This window comes from Leptodactylus fuscus, unplaced genomic scaffold (genome assembly GCF_031893055.1).
Source record: "Leptodactylus fuscus isolate aLepFus1 unplaced genomic scaffold, aLepFus1.hap2 HAP2_SCAFFOLD_208, whole genome shotgun sequence".
Taxonomy (NCBI): domain Eukaryota; kingdom Metazoa; phylum Chordata; class Amphibia; order Anura; family Leptodactylidae; genus Leptodactylus; species Leptodactylus fuscus.
The window spans coordinates 104224-129596 of record NW_027440231.1 but is presented as its reverse complement, the minus strand read 5'-3'; the positions used below and the strand labels follow the sequence as shown (position 1 = coordinate 129596).

At 50.5% G+C, this 25373-nt stretch overlaps 1 protein-coding gene across 1 annotated transcript; it reads left to right on the top strand.

Annotated features, from left to right (window-relative positions):
- Positions 1–1020: 1020 nt before the first annotated feature.
- Positions 1021–14126, top strand: LOC142187367 (uncharacterized). The gene is made up of 6 exons (XM_075261571.1): positions 1021–1110; positions 9609–10087; positions 10723–10875; positions 11209–11361; positions 11832–11895; positions 11975–14126. The coding sequence occupies exons 2-6, from the start codon at positions 9638–9640 to the stop codon at positions 13066–13068; spliced, it is 1914 nt and encodes a 637-aa protein (XP_075117672.1). The 5' UTR covers positions 1021–1110; positions 9609–9637; the 3' UTR covers positions 13069–14126.
- The last annotated feature ends 11247 nt before the right edge of the window (positions 14127–25373 follow it).

The following is a 25373-nucleotide window of genomic DNA, read 5'->3' as shown; positions in this document are numbered from 1 at the left end:
TTATACGTGGCTATAGGTGATGTGTGTGTGTATGTTATAGGTGACTCTGCAGTATGGGGGGATATACGTGGCTATAGGTGATGTGTGTGTGTATGTTATAGGTGACTCCGCAGTATGAGGGGGGGGGGGTTATACGTGGCTATAGGTGATGTGTGTGTGTATGTTATAGGTGACTCCGCAGTATGAGGGGGGGGGATATACGTGGCTATAGGTGATGTGTGTGTGTATGTTATAGGTGACTCCACAGTATGGGGGGGGGATATACGTGGCTATAGGTGATGTGTGTATATTATAGGTGACTCTGCAGTATGGGGGGGGGGGTTATACGTGGCTATAGGTGATGTGTGTGTGTATGTTATAGGTGACTCTGCAGTATGGGGGGATATACGTGGCTATAGGTGATGTGTGTGTGTATGTTATAGGTGACTCCGCAGTATGAGGGGGGGGGGGTTATACGTGGCTATAGGTGATGTGTGTGTGTGTATGTTATAGGTGACTCCGCAGTATGAGGGGGGGGGGGGATATACGTGGCTATAGGTGATGTGTGTGTGTATGTTATAGGTGACTCCACAGTATGGGGGGGGGATATACGTGGCTATAGGTGATGTGTGTATATTATAGGTGACTCTGCAGTATGGGAGGATATACGTGGCTATAGGTGATGTGTGTATATTATAGGTGACTCTGCAGTATGGGGGGATATACGTGGCTATAGGTGACCCCGCGGAGTCCTGTAGGGTGGGCTCAGCATGGTATATACTATATGGAGCTGCATTACTACGAGACTATAAGAAGAGAGAAGCTGATTTAGTCTCTGGCCATGAAGCGGTTACACAGGTCCTGCCTCAGGGGCCTCTCACAGACATCAGTTGCCTCAGGGCTCTGCCGTGTCCGCTCTACGCATGCGCAGGGACCGCTCTCCCCACATGGATTTGATCACATGATCATGACATCGTCAAAAGTCCTTCAAGCTGACTGTAGCCCCGCCCACTGCGCGGTCACACCGCCTGTCACGTGATGCGCTGAGATGACTCTGACGTCACCAAGGTCCTACGACAGGATAAAAGAACAACCAGAACGGAAACCGACTGCCGGGCGCCATAGTAACGGGTGAGCGGAGCCGGGACTGCTGAGGTGGGGGAGGGGCTCCTGTGTCATGTGAGGGCAGGCTGTAGGGCTGTGGACACACAACGCGGTAGTACACACAAATCTGGTGCTATAAGTGTGGGATGTGGATTATACACTGACCTGTGTGAACAGCGCCTTACTCCGTACTGGATTCCTATTAGTCTGTTACAGTGATAGAGACCAGCAGTGTACAGAGCCTATAGCACTATACAGAGCCTATAGATCCAGAGCCTATAGCACTATACAGAGCCTATAGATCCAGTCCCTATAGCACTATACAGAGCCTATAGATCCAGAGCCTATAGCACTACACAGAGCCTATAGATCCAGTCCCTATAGCACTATACAGAGCCTATAGATCCAGAGCCTACAGCACTATACAGAGCCTATAGATCCAGTCCCTATAGCACTATACAGAGCCTATAGATCCAGAGCCTACAGCACTATACAGAGCCTATAGATCCAGTCCCTATAGCACTATACAGAGCCTATAGATCCAGAGCCTACAGCACTATACAGAGCCTATAGATCCAGTCCCTATAGCACTATACAGAGCCTATAGATCCAGAGCCTATAGCACTATACAGAGCCTATAGATCCAGAGCCTATAGCACTACACAGAGCCTATAGATCCAGTCCCTATAGCACTATACAGAGCCTATAGATCCAGAGCCTATAGCACTATACAGAGCCTATAGATCCAGAGCCTACAGCACTATACAGAGCCTATAGATCCAGTCCCTATAGCACTATACAGAACCTATAGATCCAGAGCCTACAGCACTATACAGAGCCTATAGATCCAGTCCCTATAGCACTATACAGAGCCTATAGATCCAGAGCCTATAGCACTACACAGAGCCTATAGATCCAGTCCCTATAGCACTATACAGAGCCTATAGATCCAGAGCCTACAGCACTATACAGAGCCTATAGATCCAGTCCCTATAGCACTATACAGAGCCTATAGATCCAGAGCCTATAGCACTACACAGAGCCTATAGATCCAGTCCCTATAGCACTATACAGAGCCTATAGATCCAGAGCCTACAGCACTATACAGAGCCTATAGATCCAGTCCCTATAGCACTATACAGAGCCTATAGATCCAGAGCCTACAGCACTATACAGAGCCTATAGATCCAGTCCCTATAGCACTATACAGAGCCTATAGATCCAGAGCCTATAGCACTATACAGAGCCTATAGATCCAGTCCCTATAGCACTATACAGAGCCTATAGATCCAGAGCCTACAGCACTATACAGAGCCTATAGATCCAGAGCCTATAGCACTACACAGAGCCTATAGATCCAGTCCCTATAGCACTACAGAGCCTATAGATCCAGAGCCTATAGCACTATACAGAGCCTATAGATCCAGTCCCTATAGCACTATACAGAGCCTATAGATCCAGAGCCTATAGCACTATACAGAGCCTATAGATCCAGAGCCTACAGCACTATACAGAGCCTATAGATCCAGTCCCTATAGCACTATACAGAGCCTATAGATCCAGAGCCTACAGCACTATACAGAGCCTATAGATCCAGTCCCTATAGCACTATACAGAGCCTATAGATCCAGAGCCTATAGCACTATACAGAGCCTATAGATCCAGTCCCTATAGCACTATACAGAGCCTATAGATCCAGAGCCTATAGCACTATACAGAGCCTATAGATCCAGTCCCTATAGCACTATACAGAGCCTATAGATCCAGAGCCTACAGCACTATACAGAGCCTATAGATCCAGTCCCTATAGCACTATACAGAGCCTATAGATCCAGAGCCTATAGCACTATACAGAGCCTATAGATCCAGTCCCTATAGCACTATACAGAGCCTATAGATCCAGAGCCTATAGCACTACACAGAGCCTATAGATCCAGTCCCTATAGCACTATACAGAGCCTATAGATCCAGAGCCTACAGCACTATACAGAGCCTATAGATCCAGTCCCTATAGCACTATACAGAGCCTATAGATCCAGAGCCTACAGCACTATACAGAGCCTATAGATCCAGTCCCTATAGCACTATACAGAGCCTATAGATCCAGAGCCTATAGCACTATACAGAGCCTATAGATCCAGTCCCTATAGCACTATACAGAGCCTATAGATCCAGAGCCTACAGCACTATACAGAGCCTATAGATCCAGAGCCTATAGCACTACACAGAGCCTATAGATCCAGTCCCTATAGCACTATACAGAGCCTATAGATCCAGAGCCTATAGCACTATACAGAGCCTATAGATCCAGTCCCTATAGCACTATACAGAGCCTATAGATCCAGAGCCTATAGCACTATACAGAGCCTATAGATCCAGTCCCTATAGCACTATACAGAGCCTATAGATCCAGAGCCTACAGCACTATACAGAGCCTATAGATCCAGAGCCTACAGCACTATACAGAGCCTATAGATCCAGTCCCTATAGCACTATACAGAGCCTATAGATCCAGAGCCTATAGCACTATACAGAGCCTATAGATCCAGAGCCTATAGCACTATACAGAGCCTATAGCACTATACAGAGCCTATAGATCCAGAGCCTACAGCACTATACAGAGCCTATAGATCCAGAGCCTATAGCACTATACAGAGCCTATAGATCCAGAGCCTATAGATCCAGAGCCTACAGCACTATACAGAGCCTATAGATCCAGAGCCTATAGCACTATACAGAGCCTATAGATCCAGAGCCTATAGCACTATACAGAGTCTATAGATCCAGAGCCTATAGCACTATACAGAGCCTATAGATCCAGAGCCTACAGCACTATACAGAGCCTATAGATCCAGAGCCTATAGCACTATACAAAGCCTATAGATCCAGAGCCTATAGCACTATACAGAGCCTATAGATCCAGTCCCTATAGCACTATACAGAGCCTATAGATCCAAAGCCTACAGCACTATACAGAGCCTATAGATCCAGAGCCTATAGCACTATACAGAGCCTATAGATCCAGAGCCTATAGCACTATACAGAGCCTATAGATCCAGTCCCTATAGCACTATACAGAGCCTATAGATCCAAAGCCTACAGCACTATACAGAGCCTATAGATCCAGAGCCTATAGCACTATACAGAGCCTATAGATCCAGAGCCTATAGCACTATACAGAGTCTATAGATCCAGAGCCTATAACACTATACAGAGCCTATAGATCCAGAGCCTATAGCACTATACAGAGTCTATAGATCCAGAGCCTATAGCACTATACAGAGCCTATAGATCCAGAGCCTATAGCACTATACAGAGCCTATAGATCCAGAGCCTATAGCACTATACAGAGTCTATAGATCCAGAGCCTATAGCACTATACAGAGCCTATAGATCCAGAGCCTATAGCACTATACAGAGCCTATAGATCCAGAGCCTATAGCACTATACAGAGTCTATAGATCCAGTCCCTATAGCACTATACAGAGCCTATAGATCCAGAGCCTATAGCACTATACAGAGCCTATAGATCCAGAGCCTATAGCACTATACAGAGCCTATAGATCCAGAGCCTATAGCACTATACAGAGTCTATAGATCCAGAGCCTATAGCACTATACAGAGCCTATAGATCCAGAGCCTATAGCACTATACAGAGTCTATAGATCCAGTCCCTATAGCACTATACAGAGCTTATAGATCCAGAGCCTACAGCACTATACAGAGCCTATAGATCCAGAGCCTATAGCACTATACAGAGTCTATAGATCCAGTCCCTATAGCACTATACAGAGCCTATAGATCCAGAGCCTATAACACTATACAGAGTCTATAGATCCAGTCCCTATAGCACTATACAGAGCTTATAGATCCAGAGCCTACAGCACTATACAGAGCCTATAGATCCAGAGCCTATAGCACTATACAGAGCCTATAGATCCAGAGCCTATAGCACTATACAGAGCCTATAGATCCAGAGCCTACAGCACTATACAGAGCCTATAGATCCAGAGCCTATAGCACTATACAGAGTCTATAGATCCAGTCCCTATAGCACTATACAGAGCCTATAGATCCAGAGCCTATAACACTATACAGAGCCTATAGATCCAGTCCCTATAGCACTATACAGAGCCTATAGATCTAGAGCCTATAGCACTATACAGAGCCTATAGATCTAGAGCCTATAGCACTATACAGAGCCTATAGATCCAGTCCCTATAGCACTATACAGAGCCTATAGATCCAGAGCCTATAGCACTATACAGAGCCTATAGATGCAGAGCCTATAGCACTATACAGAGCCTATAGATCCAGAGCCTATAACACTATACAGAGCCTATAGATCCAGTCCTTATAGCACTATACAGAGCCTATAGATCCAGAGCCTATAGCACTATACAGAGCCTATAGATCCAGAGCCTATAACACTATACAGAGCCTATAGATCCAGTCCCTATAGCACTATACAGAGCCTATAGATCCAGAGCCTATAGCACTATACAGAGTCTATAGATCCAGAGCCTATAGCACTATACAGAGCCTATAGATCCAGAGCCTACAGCACTATACAGAGCCTATAGATCCAGAGCCTACAGCACTATACAGAGCCTATAGATCCAGAGCCTACAGCACTATACAGAGCCTATAGATCCAGAGCCTACAGCACTATACAGAGCCTATAGATCCAGAGCCTATAGCACTATACAGAGCCTATAGATCCTGTCCCTATAGCACTATACAGAGCCTATAGATCCAGAGCCTATAGCACTATACAGAGTCTATAGATCCAGAGCCTATAGCACTATACAGAGCCTATAGATCCAGAGCCTATAGCACTATACAGAGTCTATAGATCCAGAGCCTATAGCACTATACAGAGCCTATAGATCCAGAGCCTATAGCACTATACAGAGCCTATAGATCCAGTCCCTATAGCACTATACAGAGCCTATAGATCCAGAGCATATAGCACTATACAGAGCCTATAGATCCAGAGCCTATAGCACTATACAGAGTCTATAGATTCAGAGCCTATAGCACTATACAGAGCCTATAGATACAGAGCCTATAGCACTATACAGAGCCTATAGATCCAGAGCCTATAGCAGTATACAGAGCCTATAGATCCAGAGCCTATAGCACTATACAGAGCCTATAGATCCAGAGCCTATAGCACTATACAGAGCCTATAGATCCTGTCCCTATAGCACTATACAGAGCCTATAGATCCAGAGCCTATAGCACTATACAGAGCCTATAGATCCAGAGCCTATAGCACTATACAGAGCCTATAGATCCAGAGCCTATAGCACTATACAGAGTCTATAGATCCAGAGCCTATAGCACTATACAGAGCCTATAGATCCAGAGCCTATAGCACTATACAGAGCCTATAGATCCAGTCCCTATAGCACTATACAGAGCTTATAGATCCAGAGCCTACAGCACTATACAGAGCCTATAGATCCAGAGCCTATAGCACTATACAGAGTCTATAGATCCAGTCCCTATAGCACTATACAGAGCCTATAGATCCAGAGCCTATAACACTATACAGAGCCTATAGATCCAGTCCCTATAGCACTATACAGAGCCTATAGATCCAGAGCCTATAGCACTATACAAAGCCTATAGATCCAGTCCCTATAGCACTATACAGAGCCTATAGATCCAGAGCCTATAGCACTATACAGAGTCTATAGATCCAGAGCCTATAGCACTATACAGAGCCTATAGATCCAGAGCCTATAGCACTATACAGAGCCTATAGATCCAGAGCCTATAGCACTATACAGAGCCTACAGATCCAGAGCCTATAGCACTATACAGAGTCTATAGATCCAGAGCCTATAGCACTATACAGAGCCTATAGATCCAGAGCCTATAGCACTATACAGAGTCTATAGATCCAGTCCCTATAGCACTATACAGAGCTTATAGATCCAGAGCCTACAGCACTATACAGAGCCTATAGATCCAGAGCCTATAGCACTATACAGAGTCTATAGATCCAGTCCCTATAGCACTATACAGAGCCTATAGATCCAGAGCCTATAACACTATACAGAGCCTATAGATCCAGTCCCTATAGCACTATACAGAGCCTATAGATCCAGAGCCTATAGCACTATACAAAGCCTATAGATCCAGTCCCTATAGCACTATACAGAGCCTATAGATCCAGAGCCTATAGCACTACACAGAGTCTATAGATCCAGAGCCTATAGCACTATACAGAGCCTATAGATCCAGAGCCTATAGCACTATACAGAGCCTATAGATCCAGAGCCTATAGCACTATACAGAGCCTACAGATCCAGAGCCTATAGCACTATACAGAGCCTACAGATCCAGAGCCTATAGCACTATACAGAGCCTATAGATCCAGTCCCTATAGCACTATACAGAACCTATAGATACAGTCCCTATAGCACTATACAGAGCCTATAGATCCAGTCCCCATAGCACTATACAGAGCCTATAGATCCAGAGCCTATAGCACTATACAGAGTCTATAGATCCAGAGCCTATAGCACTATACAGAGCCTATAGATCCAGAGCCTATAGCACTAGACAGAGCCTATAGATCCAGTGTCTATAGCACTATACAGAGCCTATAGATACAGAGCCTATAGCACTATACAGAGCCTATAGATACAGAGCCTATAGATCCAGTCCCTATAACACTATACAAAGCCTATAGATCCTGTCCCTATAGCACTATACAGAGCCTATAGATCCAGAGCCTATAGCACTATACAGAGCCTATAGATCCAGTCCCTATAGCACTATACAGAGCCTATAGATCCAGAGCCTATAACACTACACAGAGTCTATAGATCCAGTCCCTATAGCACTATACAGAGCCTATTGGTCCATAGCCTATAGCACTATACAGAGCCTATAGATCCTGTCCCTATAGCACTATACAGAGCCTATAGATCCAGTGTCTATAGCACTATACGGAGCCTATAGATCCAGAGCCTATAGCACTATACAGAGCCTATAGATCCAGAGCCTATAGCACTATACAGAGCCTATAGATCCAGTCCCTATAGCACTATACAGAGCCTATAGATACAGAGCCTATAGCACTATACAGAGCCTATAGATCTAGAGCCTATAGCACTATACAGAGCCTATAGATCCAGAGCCTATAGCTCTATACAGAGCCTATAGATCGAATCCCTATAGCACTATACAGAGCCTATAGATCCAGAGCCTATAGCACTATACAGAGCCTATAGATCCTGTCCCTATAGCACTATACAGAGCCTATAGATCCAGAGCCTATAGCACTATACAGAGCCTATAGATCAAGTCCCTATAGCACTATACAGAGCCTATACATCCAGAGTCTGTAGCACTATACAAAGCCTATAGATCCTGTCCCTATAGCACTATACAGAGCCTATAGATCCAGAGCCTATAGCACTATACAGAGCCTATAGATCCAGTCCCTATAGCACTATACAGAGCCTATAGATCCAGTCCCTATAGCACTACACAGAGCCTATAGATCCAGTCCCTATAGCACTATACAGAACCTATAGGTCCAGAGCATATAGCACTATACAGAGCCTATAGATCCAGTCCCTATAGCACTATACAGAGCCTATAGATACAGAGCCTATAGCACTATACAGAGCCTATAGATCCAGAGCCTATAGCACTATACAGAGCCTATAGATCCAGAGCCTATAGCTCTATACAGAGCCTATAGATCGAATCCCTATAGCACTATACAGAGCCTATAGATCCAGAGCCTATAGCACTATACAGAGCCTATAGATCCTGTCCCTATAGCACTATACAGAGCCTATAGATCCAGAGCCTATAGCACTATACAGAGCCTATAGATCAAGTCCCTATAGCACTATACAGAGCCTATACATCCAGAGTCTGTAGCACTATACAAAGCCTATAGATCCTGTCCCTATAGCACTATACAGAGCCTATAGATCCAGAGCCTATAGCACTATACAGAGCCTATAGATCCAGTCCCTATAGCACTATACAGTGCCTATAGATCCAGTCCCTATAGCACTACACAGAGCCTATAGATCCAGTCCCTATAGCACTATACAGAACCTATAGGTCCAGAGCATATAGCACTATACAGAGCCTATAGATCCAGAGTCTATAGCACTATACAGAGCCTATAGATCCAGTCCCTATAGCACTATACAGAGCCTATAGATCCAGAGCCTATAGCACTATACAGAGTCTATAGATCCAGTCCCTATAGCACTACACAGAGCCTATAGATCCAGTCCCTATAGCACTATTCAGAGTCTATAGATCGAATCTCGGGGTCATGTGTGACGCAGACCTTTCCTTCACCCCTCATGTTGAATCACTCGCACATTCGTGTCACTTCCATCTCCAGAATACACCCTTTCCTCACCAGAGATACACTAAAGACACTTATTGTCTCTCTGACAGATTGGGGGGGGGGGGGGACGTGGTACTGGGGCGTATTGTGCAGCTCTTACACAATGAGTTCTTATCATGTCCCGCAGATTCCCGTTTTTTCCCGAAGTAAAAGAAGATGCCAAGATGCTTTGTTGAGCGATGCCACAACTACGGGGGGAAGAGACTGAACATCATCCTGCACTCCTTTCCCAACAACCTGGACAAGATCAAAACATGGCTGCGGTGCATCGAGGGGAGCGGACACGTCATCCGCGACATTGAGGAACTGGCCGAGAGGATATTTGAGGGCAAAACCAACAACAGGTTCCGGGTGTGCTCAGAACATTTCACCGAACAGTCGTACCAGCCCAGTGGGTTGCGGAAGACCCTGAGGAAGGACGCTGTCCCCACAATTTTCCGGGATGTTCCACCGCAAAAGTGTCCGTGGCAGAAAGTGAAGCCCACACTTAAGAGCACAAGTGTGGCCATGTCCGCTCTGGGCCAACCTAACTGCTTATCAGTGACATCACAGCAGCCAAATCGTGCCGTAAACCCTTCTGCCCTGGATCAGCGCCCGTGTGGCCGGGTAGGTTCTTACAGTGTCTATCAGGTGGCCATGGAGGTGACTACACGGCTCTCCAGCTAACCTGCCGTCATCAATACTGTGCGGTAATCAAGTGGTTAAAGGGGAACTTCTTCCCTTATCCCCTCCCAAATGCAACTATGGGATGTCAATGGGTCGTCATGACAGCCTGAAACACTGGGCTGCCTGGATGGGGCCTAATCCGGTAAAATGTAGAGTATACTGCAGTATATATAGTAGTATATGGTAGGGGGCAGTGAGTGGTCTCGTGTCTATCGCAACTATTAGGGTCACTAACTTACACTGAAGTCATAGACGAGCCATCCTGGAGAGAGATTCCCTATAGGGGAGACGGGACCCCCATTTCTTATCAGACATTGACCTCCTCTAGGTTTATTATAAGAAGTCTGATCTAGAAATATCCCATTTACATTGGGGAGTGACAACGTGGCCTCGTGAACAGGAAAGGTTTCACGCCCTCAGCCCGATTCAGGTGAACGGGGATGAGCTGCAGTACCAAGCACAGCCACTATATCATGTGTGTCGCCAATGATGGGCCCCACTGATCTGATACCGAGGACTATTCAGATTCTGGATTATTTGTACGTTGTGATTGACTTCTTGCCATTGACTTCCAGGCTAACATGGCAACAATCATCAAAGCCCCCGAGTATTTCCAACACAACGCCAAGGAAAGCCAAGAAGGTTGTCGTCTGGGCACGAGGAGATCGGACGTTACACACGTGATCCTGAAGCTCACCCTGGAGATCATCTGCCTGCTGACTGGAGAGGTGAGGACGCCCTAATACATGGGGGTGTCTGTTCTTGTACAGAAGGTCTCCGACACTATGGATGAGGTTACAGGATGTCCAGGGTTGTGGGCAGGCTCTCCGACTCCCTAATACATGGGGGTGTCTGTGCTTGTACAGAAGGTCTCCGACACTATGGATGAGGTTACAGGATGTCCAGGGTTGTGGGCAGGCTCTCCGACTCCCTAATACATGGTGGTGTCTGTGCTTGTACAGAAGGTCTCCGACACTATGGATGAGGTTACAGGATGTCCAGGGTTGTGGGCAGGCTCTCCGACTCCCTGACGGTAATATTTGATTTCTCTTGAATCGAAGGATTATATTGTGGTGAAGAAGACATGTAGTCATGGCGAAGGCTGGAGCAGGACACCGAGCCCCATCGTGGAGCCTCCGCCTGACTTCACCAAAAACAACCAGCTGAAGATCCTCGACCTCACCCAAAAGATCATGGAGCTGCTGAGGGCAGAGGTAACGGTGGACATCGTGGGATACCTGGGGGTTATTTAGGGTCCTGAGACGGCATAGAAGAAGATAACAGAGATGTTTGGGGGGGGGCTACCCCTTTTTATGTTATAAAAGCCATCTCTTATATCAGGGTCTCTTTTTTTGCAGGATGAGTTGTCTTTTTCATTGATGTCTATTAATAAACCTTCATTTCTATGGGCTTCATCTCGTGGGTTACAGGGGTTGTCCTAGGTCAGATATTGATGAGCTGTCCTTAGGGTAGGACATATAGATCACATCTCGTGGCAAATGATGGCCACAACGGAAATATCTGACTGCACCACCAGGGCCTCACGGGAAGAGGCAGCGCAAGAAAATGGGCGCTACGAAATCAGTGTAGGGCAGCGGGAGTGGGTTTGGTGACTTGTTCCCATTACGGCCATGGCTTTCTGAGATGGGAATAAGCCTTTACATTTTGCTTTCCTTCTTTGCAGACGTGTGACTATGTAGAAGATGATCAGGTTGGGATGGACAGCCAGCAGGCCCTCTCCTCTCTAGGTGAGACGCGCGTTCTTTGCCCGCGTAGGTCTGAACACTCACGACTGCACTGAGATAACGTGCTCTCTATTACTTTCAGATGAGATGGTGAATGGTTTGGGGGAATCATCGAGTGAAGAAAAAGAGGAGACAGATGGTCGACCAATCCTGCACAGTAATATTAAGGTTGAAGCCGTCTCATACGATGGGAGAAACATCCCAGAGCCGGTCACTTGTATATCTGTAGATACCCAGCACTACCCATCACCTCCTATCAAAGAGGAACCAGTCTCAAGTGATCAAGGACCCCAGACAGACTCCGAGCTCCCTACAGATCATACACACGCGTCCCCTCATATTAAGGAGGAGCTGGCCTCATGTGAGCAGTATGATCCATCTCTCATTAAGGAGGAGCCGCTCACGTATGATGGAGGACACCTCGTAGAGTCTAACCTGTATACTCCAACACATTGCATAGAACGTTATTCTCCCGCAAATATGGAGGAGCCAACCTCAAGTGACGGAGGGAACCACACAAGCCCCACAGAGCAGCCTCCGTCTGATCATAGTATAGCGGAGCCAGGGTTGTGTAATGACGGTAGGGCTATAAATACCGCCATGTATACAGAAGCCCAGCAGTCCTCCAGTGAAGATGTGCACAATAACTATTCATTCTTTGACAAAGGCAGTTTAGACACTGACATATACGCGCTTATAAAACATGCACAGGCCAAATATACATTCACCCGCATCAAAGATGGCTCTAGTTCAGAGGAAGAGGAGGAGAATTCCAAAGACACGGAGCCACATACAGAGCACGCTCCGCTGCGCCCGGCTCACGCCACCGCTGAAGCCGTCCCACAGACTTTCCAGTGTCCCGACTGTTCGGAATGCTTTACTCGCAAATCAGGGCTTATCAATCACCGGCGAAATCACCGACAGGAGAAACTCACTTGTTCCAAATGTGGGAAGGTCTTCTCCAAAAGATCCAGCCTTCAGAACCACCTGACCTTACACACGGGAGAGAAGCCCTACGCCTGCCCCGTATGTGGGAAGTGCTTTGCCCGAAAGAGTAATCTGATATCCCACGAGACGATTCACTCCGGGAAGGCGTCCTTTATATGTGCCGAGTGTGGGAGGTTCTTTGTCTGTAAGGTCCATCTCACAAAACATCAGATTATCCATGAAAAATAATCCTCTCTGAGCGGTGCCAAAGTTATAGGCAGGTGGGGGGGGGGAAATGGAGAGTATGAATACCTTCAGAAATAGAAGGGTTAATGATGATATGGCCCTGGCCAAGTCTGTCTGGGAGGACATGAAGAGGCAGAAGGATTGGAGCAACATCCACAGCTTAGTTCTCCAAGATGGCGGCGGGAACAACCTCCCTGTCCAGTCCTGCCTAAAACTGGCTGCAAGTACCGAGAATTACAAAACTCACCCCAAACATGGACGGGCTTTACACTCTCTTCTATTCCTAATTGACTAACAAAGTAAACCTTTAACCCTTCTATTTCTGGAAGCATTCTTACGTTGCAGCATTATTCCCAGGCCTGCCTAAAACTTTAGCACACGGCTGTGTCTTGAGGTCTTCCATTGTAGAAGCCATTTTGCTAGCGTTTGATGACCTGAGATAGATGGCAGCATGACCATCCTCCGATCATGTCGTAGTAGCACCGTCGTAGACCGTTTTTCGGATATTATTTTTCCGTTGTCATGCTAGAGTTAGACTTCCCTCTTGTGACACGCGCCTTGAGGAGATGGAGAATTTTCTTGCCATGTAAGGCTTTTTTCCCTCTTTCTACCTTTTTCACATTGAAAAGTTCCCTGTCTTTCTTAAAGACCATGACTGCTCTCCTTGTATGTTCCCGTGTCTCGGTGCTGTATATGTCTAGCATGTTCTCCGCGCGCCGGATCCGTCTCTTGTCTGACCCCTTTATTGGGTCCCGTGTGTTAGACTTACTGAACGCATGCGCAACCCCTCGGACGGGGCCAAATAAAGTATTAGCGGCTCTTCATCCAAAGATTGTTTTCTTGCGTTTTGCAGAATTTCACAAGTTATTTGTACAATGTTCTCAATCTTATTTTGCGTCTAACCCTGTAGGTGATTGGGTCTAGCAGTGCGAGGCCATTGTTGTCACATGGAGTTGTGCGTTGTTGTCCAGGTCCACCTCTATAGACCACAAGTTCTTCGCTATATGAAGCCATAATTCTATAAGACGTCCATTGCTCTGTTTTGATCTGTAAATAAAGCGTCTTGTGAGCAGACGACTGACCTGATTTATTTTATCTGAGCTATTCATGGAAGACAAAATAATTAGAAGGGGACCTAGGGGGAGACGTTAGGAGGGGACGTAGGAGGGAACGTTAGGAGGGGACGTAGGAGGAGACTTTAGGAGACGTTAGGAGGGGACGTAGGAGGAGACGTTAGGAGGAAACGTTAGGAGGAGACGTAGGAGGGAACGTTAGGAGAGGACGTAGGAGGAGACATTAGGAGACGTTAGGAGGGGACGTAGGAGGAGACGTTAGGAGAGGACATTAGGAGGAGACGTTAGAAGGGGACGTAGGAGGAGACGTTAGGAGGGGACCTAGGGGGAGACGTTAGGAGGGGATGTAGGAGGGGACGTAGGAGGAGACGTTAGGAGGGGACGTAGGAGGAGACGTTAGGAGGGGACGTAGGAGGAGACGTTAGGAGAGGACATTAGGAGGAGACGTTAGAAGGGGACGTAGGAGGAGACGTTAGGAGGGGACCTAGGGGGAGACGTTAGGAGGGGATGTAGGAGGGGACGTAGGAGGAGACGTTAGGAGGGGACGTAGGAGGAGACGTTAGGAGGGGACGTAGGAGGAGACGTTAGGAGGGGACTTAGGAGGGGACGTAGGAGGAGACGTTAGGAGGGGACGTAGGAGGAGACGTTAGGAGGGGACTTAGGAGGGGACGTAGGAGGAGACGTTAGGAGGGGACGTTAGGATGGGACGTAGGAGGAGACGTTAGGAGGAGACGTTAGGAGGGGACGTAGGAGGAGAAGTTAGGAGGGGACGTTAGGAGGGGACGTAGGAGGGGACGTAGGAGGAGACGTTAGGAGGAGACGTAGGAGGGGACGTTAGGAGGGGACGTAGGAGGGGACGTTAGGAGGGGACGTAGGAGGAGACGTAGGAGGGGACGTTAGGAGGGGACGTAGGAGGAGACGTAGGAGGGGACGTAGGAGGAGACGTAGGAGGGGACGTTAGGAGGGGACGTAGGAGGGGACGTTAGGAGGGGACGTAGGAGGAGACGTTAGGAGGAGACGTTAGGAGGAGACGTTAGGAGGGGACGTTAGGAGGGGACGTAGGAGGAGACGTTAGGAGGGGACGTAGGAGGAGACGTTAGGAGGAGACGTAGGAGGGGACGTTAGGAGGGGACGTAGGAGGAGACGTTAGGAGGGGACTTAGGAGGGGACGTAGGAGGAGACGTTAGGAGGGGACGTAGGAGGAGACGTTAGGAGGAGACGTTAGGAGGGGACGTAGGAGGAGACGTTAGGAGGAGACGTAGGAGGGGACGTTAGGAGGAGACGTAGGAGGGGACGTTAGGAGGGGACGTAGGAGGAGACGTTAGGAGGAGACGTAGGAGGGGACGTTAGGAGGGGACGTAGGAGGAGACGTTAGGAGGGGACGTAGGAGGAAACGTTAGCAGGGGATGTTAGGAGGAGACGTTAGGAGGGGACGTTAGGAGGGGACGTTAGGAGGAGACGTTAGGAGGGGACGTAGGAGGAAATGTTAGGTGGGGATGTCAGTAGTGAAGCTGCAAAAAAACCTCCTCGCTATCTGGCAGGAATATGATACGGAATGAGAAGCAGAGAAGGCCTGAAGCGCCGCTTATCTTCTTCACACGTTATGGCTAACAAAAAGGCAACTTTGAGGGAAGAAACTTGTGGTTAACCTTAAATGGTGGAGCACATAAGCCCATTAAGGCGGAGACTACTAGTTGTGGAAAATGCCCAAATAAATGTGTTTTGGTTACCCCAAAATAGCCATAAAAAGTGATGAAAAGGTTGTACATAAGCATTGGTACCAACAAAAACTGCAATCTGTCCGCAAAACAGGTGTCAGAATACGGAGACCCCAAAACTGGGGCAACACGGTGGCTCAGTGGTTAGCACTGCAGCACTGGGGTCCTGGGTTTGAATCCTGCCAGGAACAACATCTGCAAGGAGTTTGTATGTTCTCCCCGTGTTTGCATGGATTTCTTCCCATTCTACAAAGACATACTGATAGGGTTACTGATACATACTGATCCCTATATCATATATCTGTATTTCATATATCCCTATAACATATATCTGTATTTCATATATCCCTATATCATAGATGCCGTATATCATATATCCCTCTATCATACATCCGTATATCATAGATCCGTATATCATAGATCCCTACATCATATATCCCTATATCATATAGCCGTATATCATATATCCCTACATCATATATCCCTATATCATATAGCCGTATATCATACATCCCTATATCATATATCCATATATCATAGATCCCTATATCATAGATCCCTACATCCTATAGCCGTATATCATATATCCCTACATCATACATCCCTATATCATATTTCCCTATATCATATATCCCTATATCCTATAGCCGTATATCATACATCCCTATATCATAGATTCCTATATCATATATCCCTACATCATATATCCCTATATCCTATATCATATAGCCATATATCATAGTTCCCTATATCATATATCCGTATATCATAGATCCCTATATCATATTTCCCTACATCCCTATATCCTATAGCCGTATATCATACATCCCTATATCATAGATCCCTATATCATATTTCCCTACATCCTATATCCCTACATCATACATCCCTATATCCTATAGCCGTATATCATATATCCCTACATCATACATCCCTATATCATATATCCGTATATCATAGATCCCTATATCATATTTCCCTATATCATACATCCCTATATCATATTTCCCTACATCCTATAGCCGTATATCATATATCCCTACATCATACATCCCTATATCATATAGCCGTATATCATAGATCCCTATATCATAGATCCCTACATCATATATTCCTATATCATACATTGCTATATCCTATAGCCGTATATCATATATCCCTGTATCCTATAGCCGTATATTATAGATCCCTATATCATAGATCCCTACATCATATATCCCTATATCCTATATCATACATTGCTATATCCTATAGCCGTATATCATATATCCCTACATCATACATCCCTATATCATATATCCGTATATCATAGATCCCTATATCATATTTCCCTATATCATACATCCCTATATCATATTTCCCTACATCCTATATCCCTACATCATACATCTCTATATCCTATAGCCGTATATCATATATCACTACATCATGTATCCCTATATCCTATAATCATATCTCTACATCATACATCCCTATATCATACACCCCTATATCATAGATCCCTATATCCGTATATCATAGATCCCTATATTATATATCCGTATATCATACATCCCTATATCAATCATACATCCCTATATCATATATCTGTATATCCCTACATCATATATCTCCATACGGGACTGACCGTCTACATATATAAAACCCTAATAACACCAACATAAGTCTGGTACCTCTGTAATCACAACGACCCCCCGGACAAAGCTGCGGGGTCATTGTTAACCCTTTAATGCTGCAGGGTAGTTTGTACCTTACCGCTCGGTGACGTCGCTATGTGGGGGCTTATTCTTTGTACCGTCATTGGGCACCATTTTGGGCACATCTAATATTTCGATTCGCTTTTATTACACTTTGGGGCTCCAGGTGAGATATCCCCCAATTCTCTCATTATTTTTGGCTCTGTCCGGCCATGACTATTACGGAGATACCAGACTTCTATCGGTTTTTGGACACCTCGGGCGGAAATTTGTCAGGGCTCAGTATTTGTGGGATACGCCGGTGGCCATGTTTGGTATCTTATGAATCTTTGATGACTTTTTATTGCTGGTTTTTTTGGGAACGCGAGGAGACTGAAATACGTGATTTTACACATGGCAGTATTTTGGGGGCGTTCACTGTATGGATATTGGGGACTTATACACACGGGAATACCTAACGTTTACAGTACGGGATTTTTTTAACCCCTTAAAGACCGAGCCGATTTTCATGTATCTTCTTCCCATCTGTTCTGTCATCGGGCCCATCTGACAAATCTCTTCTCACGGGTGTCTGAGATTGAGCTCGCTGATCCAAAGAGCCCGAGACACAAACCCGGCCGTGAGAATACACATCTGTACCACACAGACGTCCCGTGTGCAGAATAATTAGGGACGCGGGGAGGGTGTTACCTGACGCCGGAGGCCCCCGATTATTCTCTAGTAATTTCTGTAGCTCAGATCGGAGACTTCTGGTTTATACAAAGCTACAGAAATTCTACAATAGAAACCTAAAGAATAATCGTGTGTCTCTCCTCAAACAGGGGGTAGAATGTAATGGGGCATGGGACAAGGGGGGAGTGTTATGGCTGTAGTCAGGGCTCTGTAGTCTAGGCACTCTAGCTGTGTAGTCGGGGCGGCCCCCTAGCTCTGTTCTCGTCTCTTCGGCTTTCTGCATCTTCTCCTCACTCGCTGTGTAGTCGGGGCTCTAGTTCTGTAGTCGGGTCTCTGTAGTCGGGTCGGGGCTGTGTAGTCGGAGCACTCTGGCTCTGTAGTCGGGGCTCTAGCTGTGTAGTCAGGGCTCTGTAGTCTAGGCACTCTAGCTGTGTAGTCGGGGCGGCCCCCTAGCTCTGTTCTCGTCTCTTGGGCTTTCTGCGTCTTCTCCTCACTCGCTGTATAGTCGGGGCTCTAGTTCTGTAGTCGGGTCTCTGTAGTCGGGTCGGGGCTCTAGTTCTGTAGTTGGAGCACTATTCGGCCCCCTGGCTCTGTAGTCGGGTCGGGTCACTGTAGCTGGAGCACTATCTCGGCCCCCTAGTTCTGTAGTCGGCTCTTGGGCTTTCTGTGTCTTCTCCTCACTCGCTGTGTAGTCGGGGCCCCCTCGCAGTGTAGTCGGGTCTCTGTAGTCGGAGCACTCTGGCTGTGTAGTCGGGGCCCCCTCGCAGTGTAGTCGGGTCTCTGTAGTCGGAGCACTCTGGCTGTGTAGTCGGGGCCCCCTCGCAGTGTAGTCGGGTCGGCCCTATAGTCCTGTTCTCGTCTCTTGGGCTTTCTGCGTCTTCTCCTCACTCGCTGTGTAGTCGGGGCTCTGGTTCTGTAGTCGGGTCTCTGTAGTCGGGGCTCTGGTTCTGTAGTCGGGTCTCTGTAGTCGGAGCACTCTGGCTGTGTAGTCGGGGCCCCCTCGCAGTGTAGTCGGGTCTCTGTAGTCGGAGCACTCTGGCTGTGTAGTCAGGTCTCTGTAGTCGGAGCACTCTGGCTGTGTAGTCGGGGCCCCCTCGCAGTGTAGTCGGGTCTCTGTAGTCGGAGCACTCTGGCTGTGTAGTCAGGTCTCTGTAGTCGGAGCACTCTGGCTGTGTAGTCGGGGCCCCCTCGCAGTGTAGTCGGGTCTCTGTAGTCGGAGCACTCTGGTTGTGTAGTCAGGGCCCCCTCGCAGTGTAGTCGGGTCTCTGTAGTCGGAGCACTCTGGCTGTGTAGTCAGGGCCCCCTCGCAGTGTAGTCGGGTCTCTGTAGTCGGAGCACTCTGGCTGTGTAGTCAGGTCTCTGTAGTCGGAGCACTCTGGCTGTGTAGTCGGGGCCCCCTCGCAGTGTAGTCGGGTCTCTGTAGTCGGAGCACTCTGGCTGTGTAGTCAGGTCTCTGTAGTCGGAGCACTCTGGCTGTGTAGTCGGGGCCCCCTCGCAGTGTAGTCGGGTCGGCCCTATAGTCCTGTTCTCGTCTCTTGGGCTTTCTGCGTCTTCTCCTCACTCGCTGTGTAGTCGGGGCCCCCTCGCAGTGTAGTCGGGTCTCTGTAGTCGGAGCACTCTGGCTGTGTAGTCGGGGCCCCCTCGCAGTGTAGTCGGGTCGGCCCTATAGTCCTGTTCTCGTCTCTTGGGCTTTCTGCGTCTTCTCCTCACTCGCTGTGTAGTCGGGGCCCCCTCGCAGTGTAGTCGGGTCTCTGTAGTCGGAGCACTCTGGTTGTGTAGTCAGGGCCCCCTCGCAGTGTAGTCGGGTCTCTGTAGTCAGAGCACTCTGGTTGTGTAGTCGGGGCCCCCTCGCAGTGTAGTCGGGTCTCTGTAGTCGGAGCACTCTGGCTGTGTAGTCAGGGCCCCCTCGCAGTGTAGTCGGGTCTCTGTAGTCGGAGCACTCTGGCTGTGTAGTCAGGGCCCCCTCGCAGTGTAGTCGGGTCTCTGTAGTCGGAGCACTCTGGTTGTGTAGTCGGGGCCCCCTCGCAGTGTAGTCGGGTCTCTGTAGTCGGAGCACTCTGGCTGTGTAGTCGGGGCCCCCTCGCAGTGTAGTCGGGTCTCTGTAGTCGGAGCACTCTGGCTGTGTAGTCAGGGCCCCCTCGCAGTGTAGTCGGGTCTCTGTAGTCAGAGCACTCTGGCTGTGTAGTCAGGGCCCCCTCGCAGTGTAGTCGGGTCTCTGTAGTCGGAGCACTCTGGTTGTGTAGTCGGGGCCCCCTCGCAGTGTAGTCGGGTCTCTGTAGTCTAGGCACTCTAGCTGTGTAGTCGGGGCCCCCTCGCAGTGTAGTCGGGTCTCTGTAGTCGGAGCACTCTGGCTGTGTAGTCGGGGCCCCCTCGCAGTGTAGTCGGGTCTCTGTAGTCTAGGCACTCTAGCTGTGTAGTCGGGGCCCCCTCGCAGTGTAGTCGGGTCTCTGTAGTCGGAGCACTCTGGTTGTGTAGTCGGGGCCCCCTCGCAGTGTAGTCGGGTCTCTGTAGTCTAGGCACTCTAGCTGTGTAGTCGGGGCCCCCTCGCAGTGTAGTCGGGTCTCTGTAGTCGGAGCACTCTGGCTGTGTAGTCGGGGCCCCCTCGCAGTGTAGTCGGGTCTCTGTAGTCGGAGCACTCTGGTTGTGTAGTCAGGGCCCCCTCGCAGTGTAGTCGGGTCTCTGTAGTCTAGGCACTCTAGCTGTGTAGTCGGGGCCCCCTCGCAGTGTAGTCGGGTCTCTGTAGTCAGAGCACTCTGGCTGTGTAGTCGGGGCCCCCTCGCAGTGTAGTCGGGTCTCTGTAGTCGGAGCACTCTGGCTGTGTAGTCGGGGCCCCCTCGCAGTGTAGTCGGGTCTCTGTAGTCGGAGCACTCTGGCTGTGTAGTCAGGGCCCCCTCGCAGTGTAGTCGGGTCTCTGTAGTCAGAGCACTCTGGCTGTGTAGTCGGGGCCCCCTCGCAGTGTAGTCGGGTCGGCCCTATAGTCCTGTTCTCGTCTCTTGGGCTTTCTGCGTCTTCTCCTCACTCGCTGTGTAGTCGGGGCCCCCTCGCAGTGTAGTCGGGTCTCTGTAATCGGAGCACTCTGGCTGTGTAGTCGGGGCCCCCTCGCAGTGTAGTCGGGTCTCTGTAGTCGGAGCACTCTGGCTGTGTAGTCGGGGCTCTAGTTCTGTAGTCGGGTCTCTGTAGTCGGAGCACTCTGGCTGTGTAGTCGGGGCCCCCTCGCAGTGTAGTCGGGTCTCTGTAGTCGGGGCCCCCTCGCAGTGTAGTCGGGTCTCTGTAGTCGGAGCACTCTGGTTGTGTAGTCGGGGCTCTGGTTGTGTAGTCGGGTCGGGGCTGTGTAGTCGGAGCACTCTGGCTGTGTAGTCGGGGCCCCCTCGCAGTGTAGTCGGGTCTCTGTAGTCGGGGCCCCCTCGCAGTGTAGTCGGGTCTCTGTAGTCGGAGCACTCTGGTTGTGTAGTCGGGTCGGGGCTGTGTAGTCGGAGCACTCTGGCTGTGTAGTCGGGGCTCTAGTTCTGTAGTCGGGTCTCTGTAGTCGGAGCACTCTGGCTGTGTAGTCGGGGCCCCCTCGCAGTGTAGTCGGGTCTCTGTAGTCGGAGCACTCTGGCTGTGTAGTCGGGGCCCCCTCGCAGTGTAGTCGGGTCTCTGTAGTCGGAGCACTCTGGCTGTGTAGTCGGGGCCCCCTCGCAGTGTAGTCGGGTCGGCCCTATAGTCCTGTTCTCGTCTCTTGGGCTTTCTGCGTCTTCTCCTCACTCGCTGTGTAGTCGGGGCCCCCTCGCAGTGTAGTCGGGTCTCTGTAGTCGGAGCACTCTGGCTGTGTAGTCGGGGCCCCCTCGCAGTGTAGTCGGGTCTCTGTAGTCGGAGCACTCTGGCTGTGTAGTCGGGGCCCCCTCGCAGTGTAGTCGGGTCGGCCCTATAGTCCTGTTCTCGTCTCTTGGGCTTTCTGCGTTTTCTCCTCACTCGCTGTGTAGTCGGGGCCCCCTCGCAGTGTAGTCGGGTCTCTGTAGTCGGAGCACTCTGGTTGTGTAGTCGGGGCCCCCTCGCAGTGTAGTCGGGTCTCTGTAGTCGGAGCACTCTGGCTGTGTAGTCAGGGCCCCCTCGCAGTGTAGTCGGGTCTCTGTAGTCGGAGCACTCTGGCTGTGTAGTCGGGGCCCCCTCGCAGTGTAGTCGGGTCTCTGTAGTCGGAGCACTCTGGCTGTGTAGTCAGGGCCCCCTCGCAGTGTAGTCGGGTCTCTGTAGTCGGAGCACTCTGGTTGTGTAGTCGGGGCCCCCTCGCAGTGTAGTCGGGTCTCTGTAGTCGGAGCACTCTGGCTGTGTAGTCAGGGCCCCCTCGCAGTGTAGTCGGGTCTCTGTAGTCGGAGCACTCTGGCTGTGTAGTCGGGGCCCCCTCGCAGTGTAGTCGGGTCTCTGTAGTCGGAGCACTCTGGCTGTGTAGTCAGGGCCCCCTCGCAGTGTAGTCGGGTCTCTGTAGTCGGAGCACTCTGGCTGTGTAGTCGGGGCCCCCTCGCAGTGTAGTCGGGTCTCTGTAGTCGGAGCACTCTGGCTGTGTAGTCGGGGCCCCCTCGCAGTGTAGTCGGGTCGGCCCTATAGTCCTGTTCTCGTCTCTTGGGCTTTCTGCGTCTTCTCCTCACTCGCTGTGTAGTCGGGGCCCCCTCGCAGTGTAGTCGGGTCTCTGTAGTCGGAGCACTCTGGTTGTGTAGTCGGGGCCCCCTCGCAGTGTAGTCGGGTCGGCCCTATAGTCCTGTTCTCGTCTCTTGGGCTTTCTGCGTCTTCTCCTCACTCGCTGTGTAGTCGGGGCCCCCTCGCAGTGTAGTCGGGTCTCTGTAGTCGGAGCACTCTGGCTGTGTAGTCGGGGCCCCCTCGCAGTGTAGTCGGGTCTCTGTAGTCGGAGCACTCTGGCTGTGTAGTCAGGGCCCCCTCGCAGTGTAGTCGGGTCTCTGTAGTCGGAGCACTCTGGCTGTGTAGTCAGGGCCCCCTCGCAGTGTAGTCGGGTCTCTGTAGTCGGAGCACTCTGGTTGTGTAGTCGGGGCCCCCTCGCAGTGTAGTCGGGTCTCTGTAGTCGGAGCACTCTGGCTGTGTAGTCAGGGCCCCCTCGCAGTGTAGTCGGGTCTCTGTAGTCGGAGCACTCTGGTTGTGTAGTCGGGGCCCCCTCGCAGTGTAGTCGGGTCTCTGTAGTCTAGGCACTCTAGCTGTGTAGTCGGGGCCCCCTCGCAGTGTAGTCGGGTCTCTGTAGTCGGAGCACTCTGGCTGTGTAGTCAGGGCCCCCTCGCAGTGTAGTCGGGGCTGTGTAGTCGGAGCACTCTGGCTGTGTAGTCGGGGCCCCCTCGCAGTGTAGTCGGGTCTCTGTAGTCGGAGCACTCTGGTTGTGTAGTCGGGGCCCCCTCGCAGTGTAGTCGGGTCTCTGTAGTCGGAGCACTCTGGCTGTGTAGTCAGGGCCCCCTCGCAGTGTAGTCGGGTCTCTGTAGTCGGAGCACTCTGGCTGTGTAGTCGGGGCCCCCTCGCAGTGTAGTCGGGTCTCTGTAGTCGGAGCACTCTGGCTGTGTAGTCAGGGCCCCCTCGCAGTGTAGTCGGGTCTCTGTAGTCGGAGCACTCTGGTTGTGTAGTCGGGGTCCCCTCGCAGTGTAGTCGGGTCTCTGTAGTCGGAGCACTCTGGCTGTGTAGTCAGGGCCCCCTCGCAGTGTAGTCGGGTCTCTGTAGTCGGAGCACTCTGGTTGTGTAGTCGGGGCCCCCTCGCAGTGTAGTCGGGTCTCTGTAGTCGGAGCACTCTGGTTGTGTAGTCGGGGCCCCCTCGCAGTGTAGTCGGGTCTCTGTAGTCTAGGCACTCTAGCTGTGTAGTCGGGGCCCCCTCGCAGTGTAGTCGGGTCTCTGTAGTCGGAGCACTCTGGCTGTGTAGTCGGGGCCCCCTCGCAGTGTAGTCGGGTCTCTGTAGTCAGAGCACTCTGGCTGTGTAGTCGGGGCCCCCTCGCAGTGTAGTCGGGTCTCTGTAGTCAGAGCACTCTGGCTGTGTAGTCGGGGCCCCCTCGCAGTGTAGTCGGGTCTCTGTAGTCGGAGCACTCTGGCTGTGTAGTCGGGGCCCCCTCGCAGTGTAGTCGGGTCTCTGTAGTCGGAGCACTCTGGCTGTGTAGTCAGGGCCCCCTCGCAGTGTAGTCGGGTCTCTGTAGTCGGAGCACTCTGGCTGTGTAGTCGGGGCCCCCTCGCAGTGTAGTCGGGTCTCTGTAGTCGGAGCACTCTGGCTGTGTAGTCGGGGCCCCCTCGCAGTGTAGTCGGGTCGGCCCTATAGTCCTGTTCTCGTCTCTTGGGCTTTCTGCGTCTTCTCCTCACTCGCTGTGTAGTCGGGGCCCCCTCGCAGTGTAGTCGGGTCTCTGTAGTCGGAGCACTCTGGTTGTGTAGTCGGGGCTCTGGTTGTGTAGTCGGGTCGGGTCTCTGTAGTCGGAGCACTCTGGCTGTGTAGTCGGGGCCCCCTCGCAGTGTAGTCGGGTCTCTGTAGTCGGGGCCCCCTCGCAGTGTAGTCGGGTCTCTGTAGTCGGAGCACTCTGGTTGTGTAGTCGGGGCTCTGGTTGTGTAGTCGGGTCGGGGCTGTGTAGTCGGAGCACTCTGGCTGTGTAGTCGGGGCTCTAGTTCTGTAGTCGGGTCTCTGTAGTCGGGGCCCCCTCGCAGTGTAGTCGGGTCTCTGTAGTCGGGGCCCCCTCGCAGTGTAGTCGGGTCGGCCCTCTAGCCCTGTACTCTGCGTCTTCTCCTCACTCGCTGTGTAGTCGGGTCGGGGCTGTGTAGTCGGGGCCCCCTCGCAGTGTAGTCGGGTCTCTGTAGTCGGAGCACTCTGGCTGTGTAGTCGGGGCCCCCTCGCAGTGTAGTCGGGTCGGCCCTATAGTCCTGTTCTCGTCTCTTGGGCTTTCTGCGTCTTCTCCTCACTCGCTGTGTAGTCGGGGCCCCCTCGCAGTGTAGTCGGGTCGGCCCTCTAGCCCTGTACTCTGCGTCTTCTCCTCACTCGCTGTGTAGTCGGGTCGGGGCTGTGTAGTCGGGGCCCCCTCGCAGTGTAGTCGGGTCTCTGTAGTCGGAGCACTCTGGCTGTGTAGTCAGGGCCCCCTCGCAGTGTAGTCGGGTCTCTGTAGTCGGAGCACTCTGGCTGTGTAGTCGGGGCCCCCTCGCAGTGTAGTCGG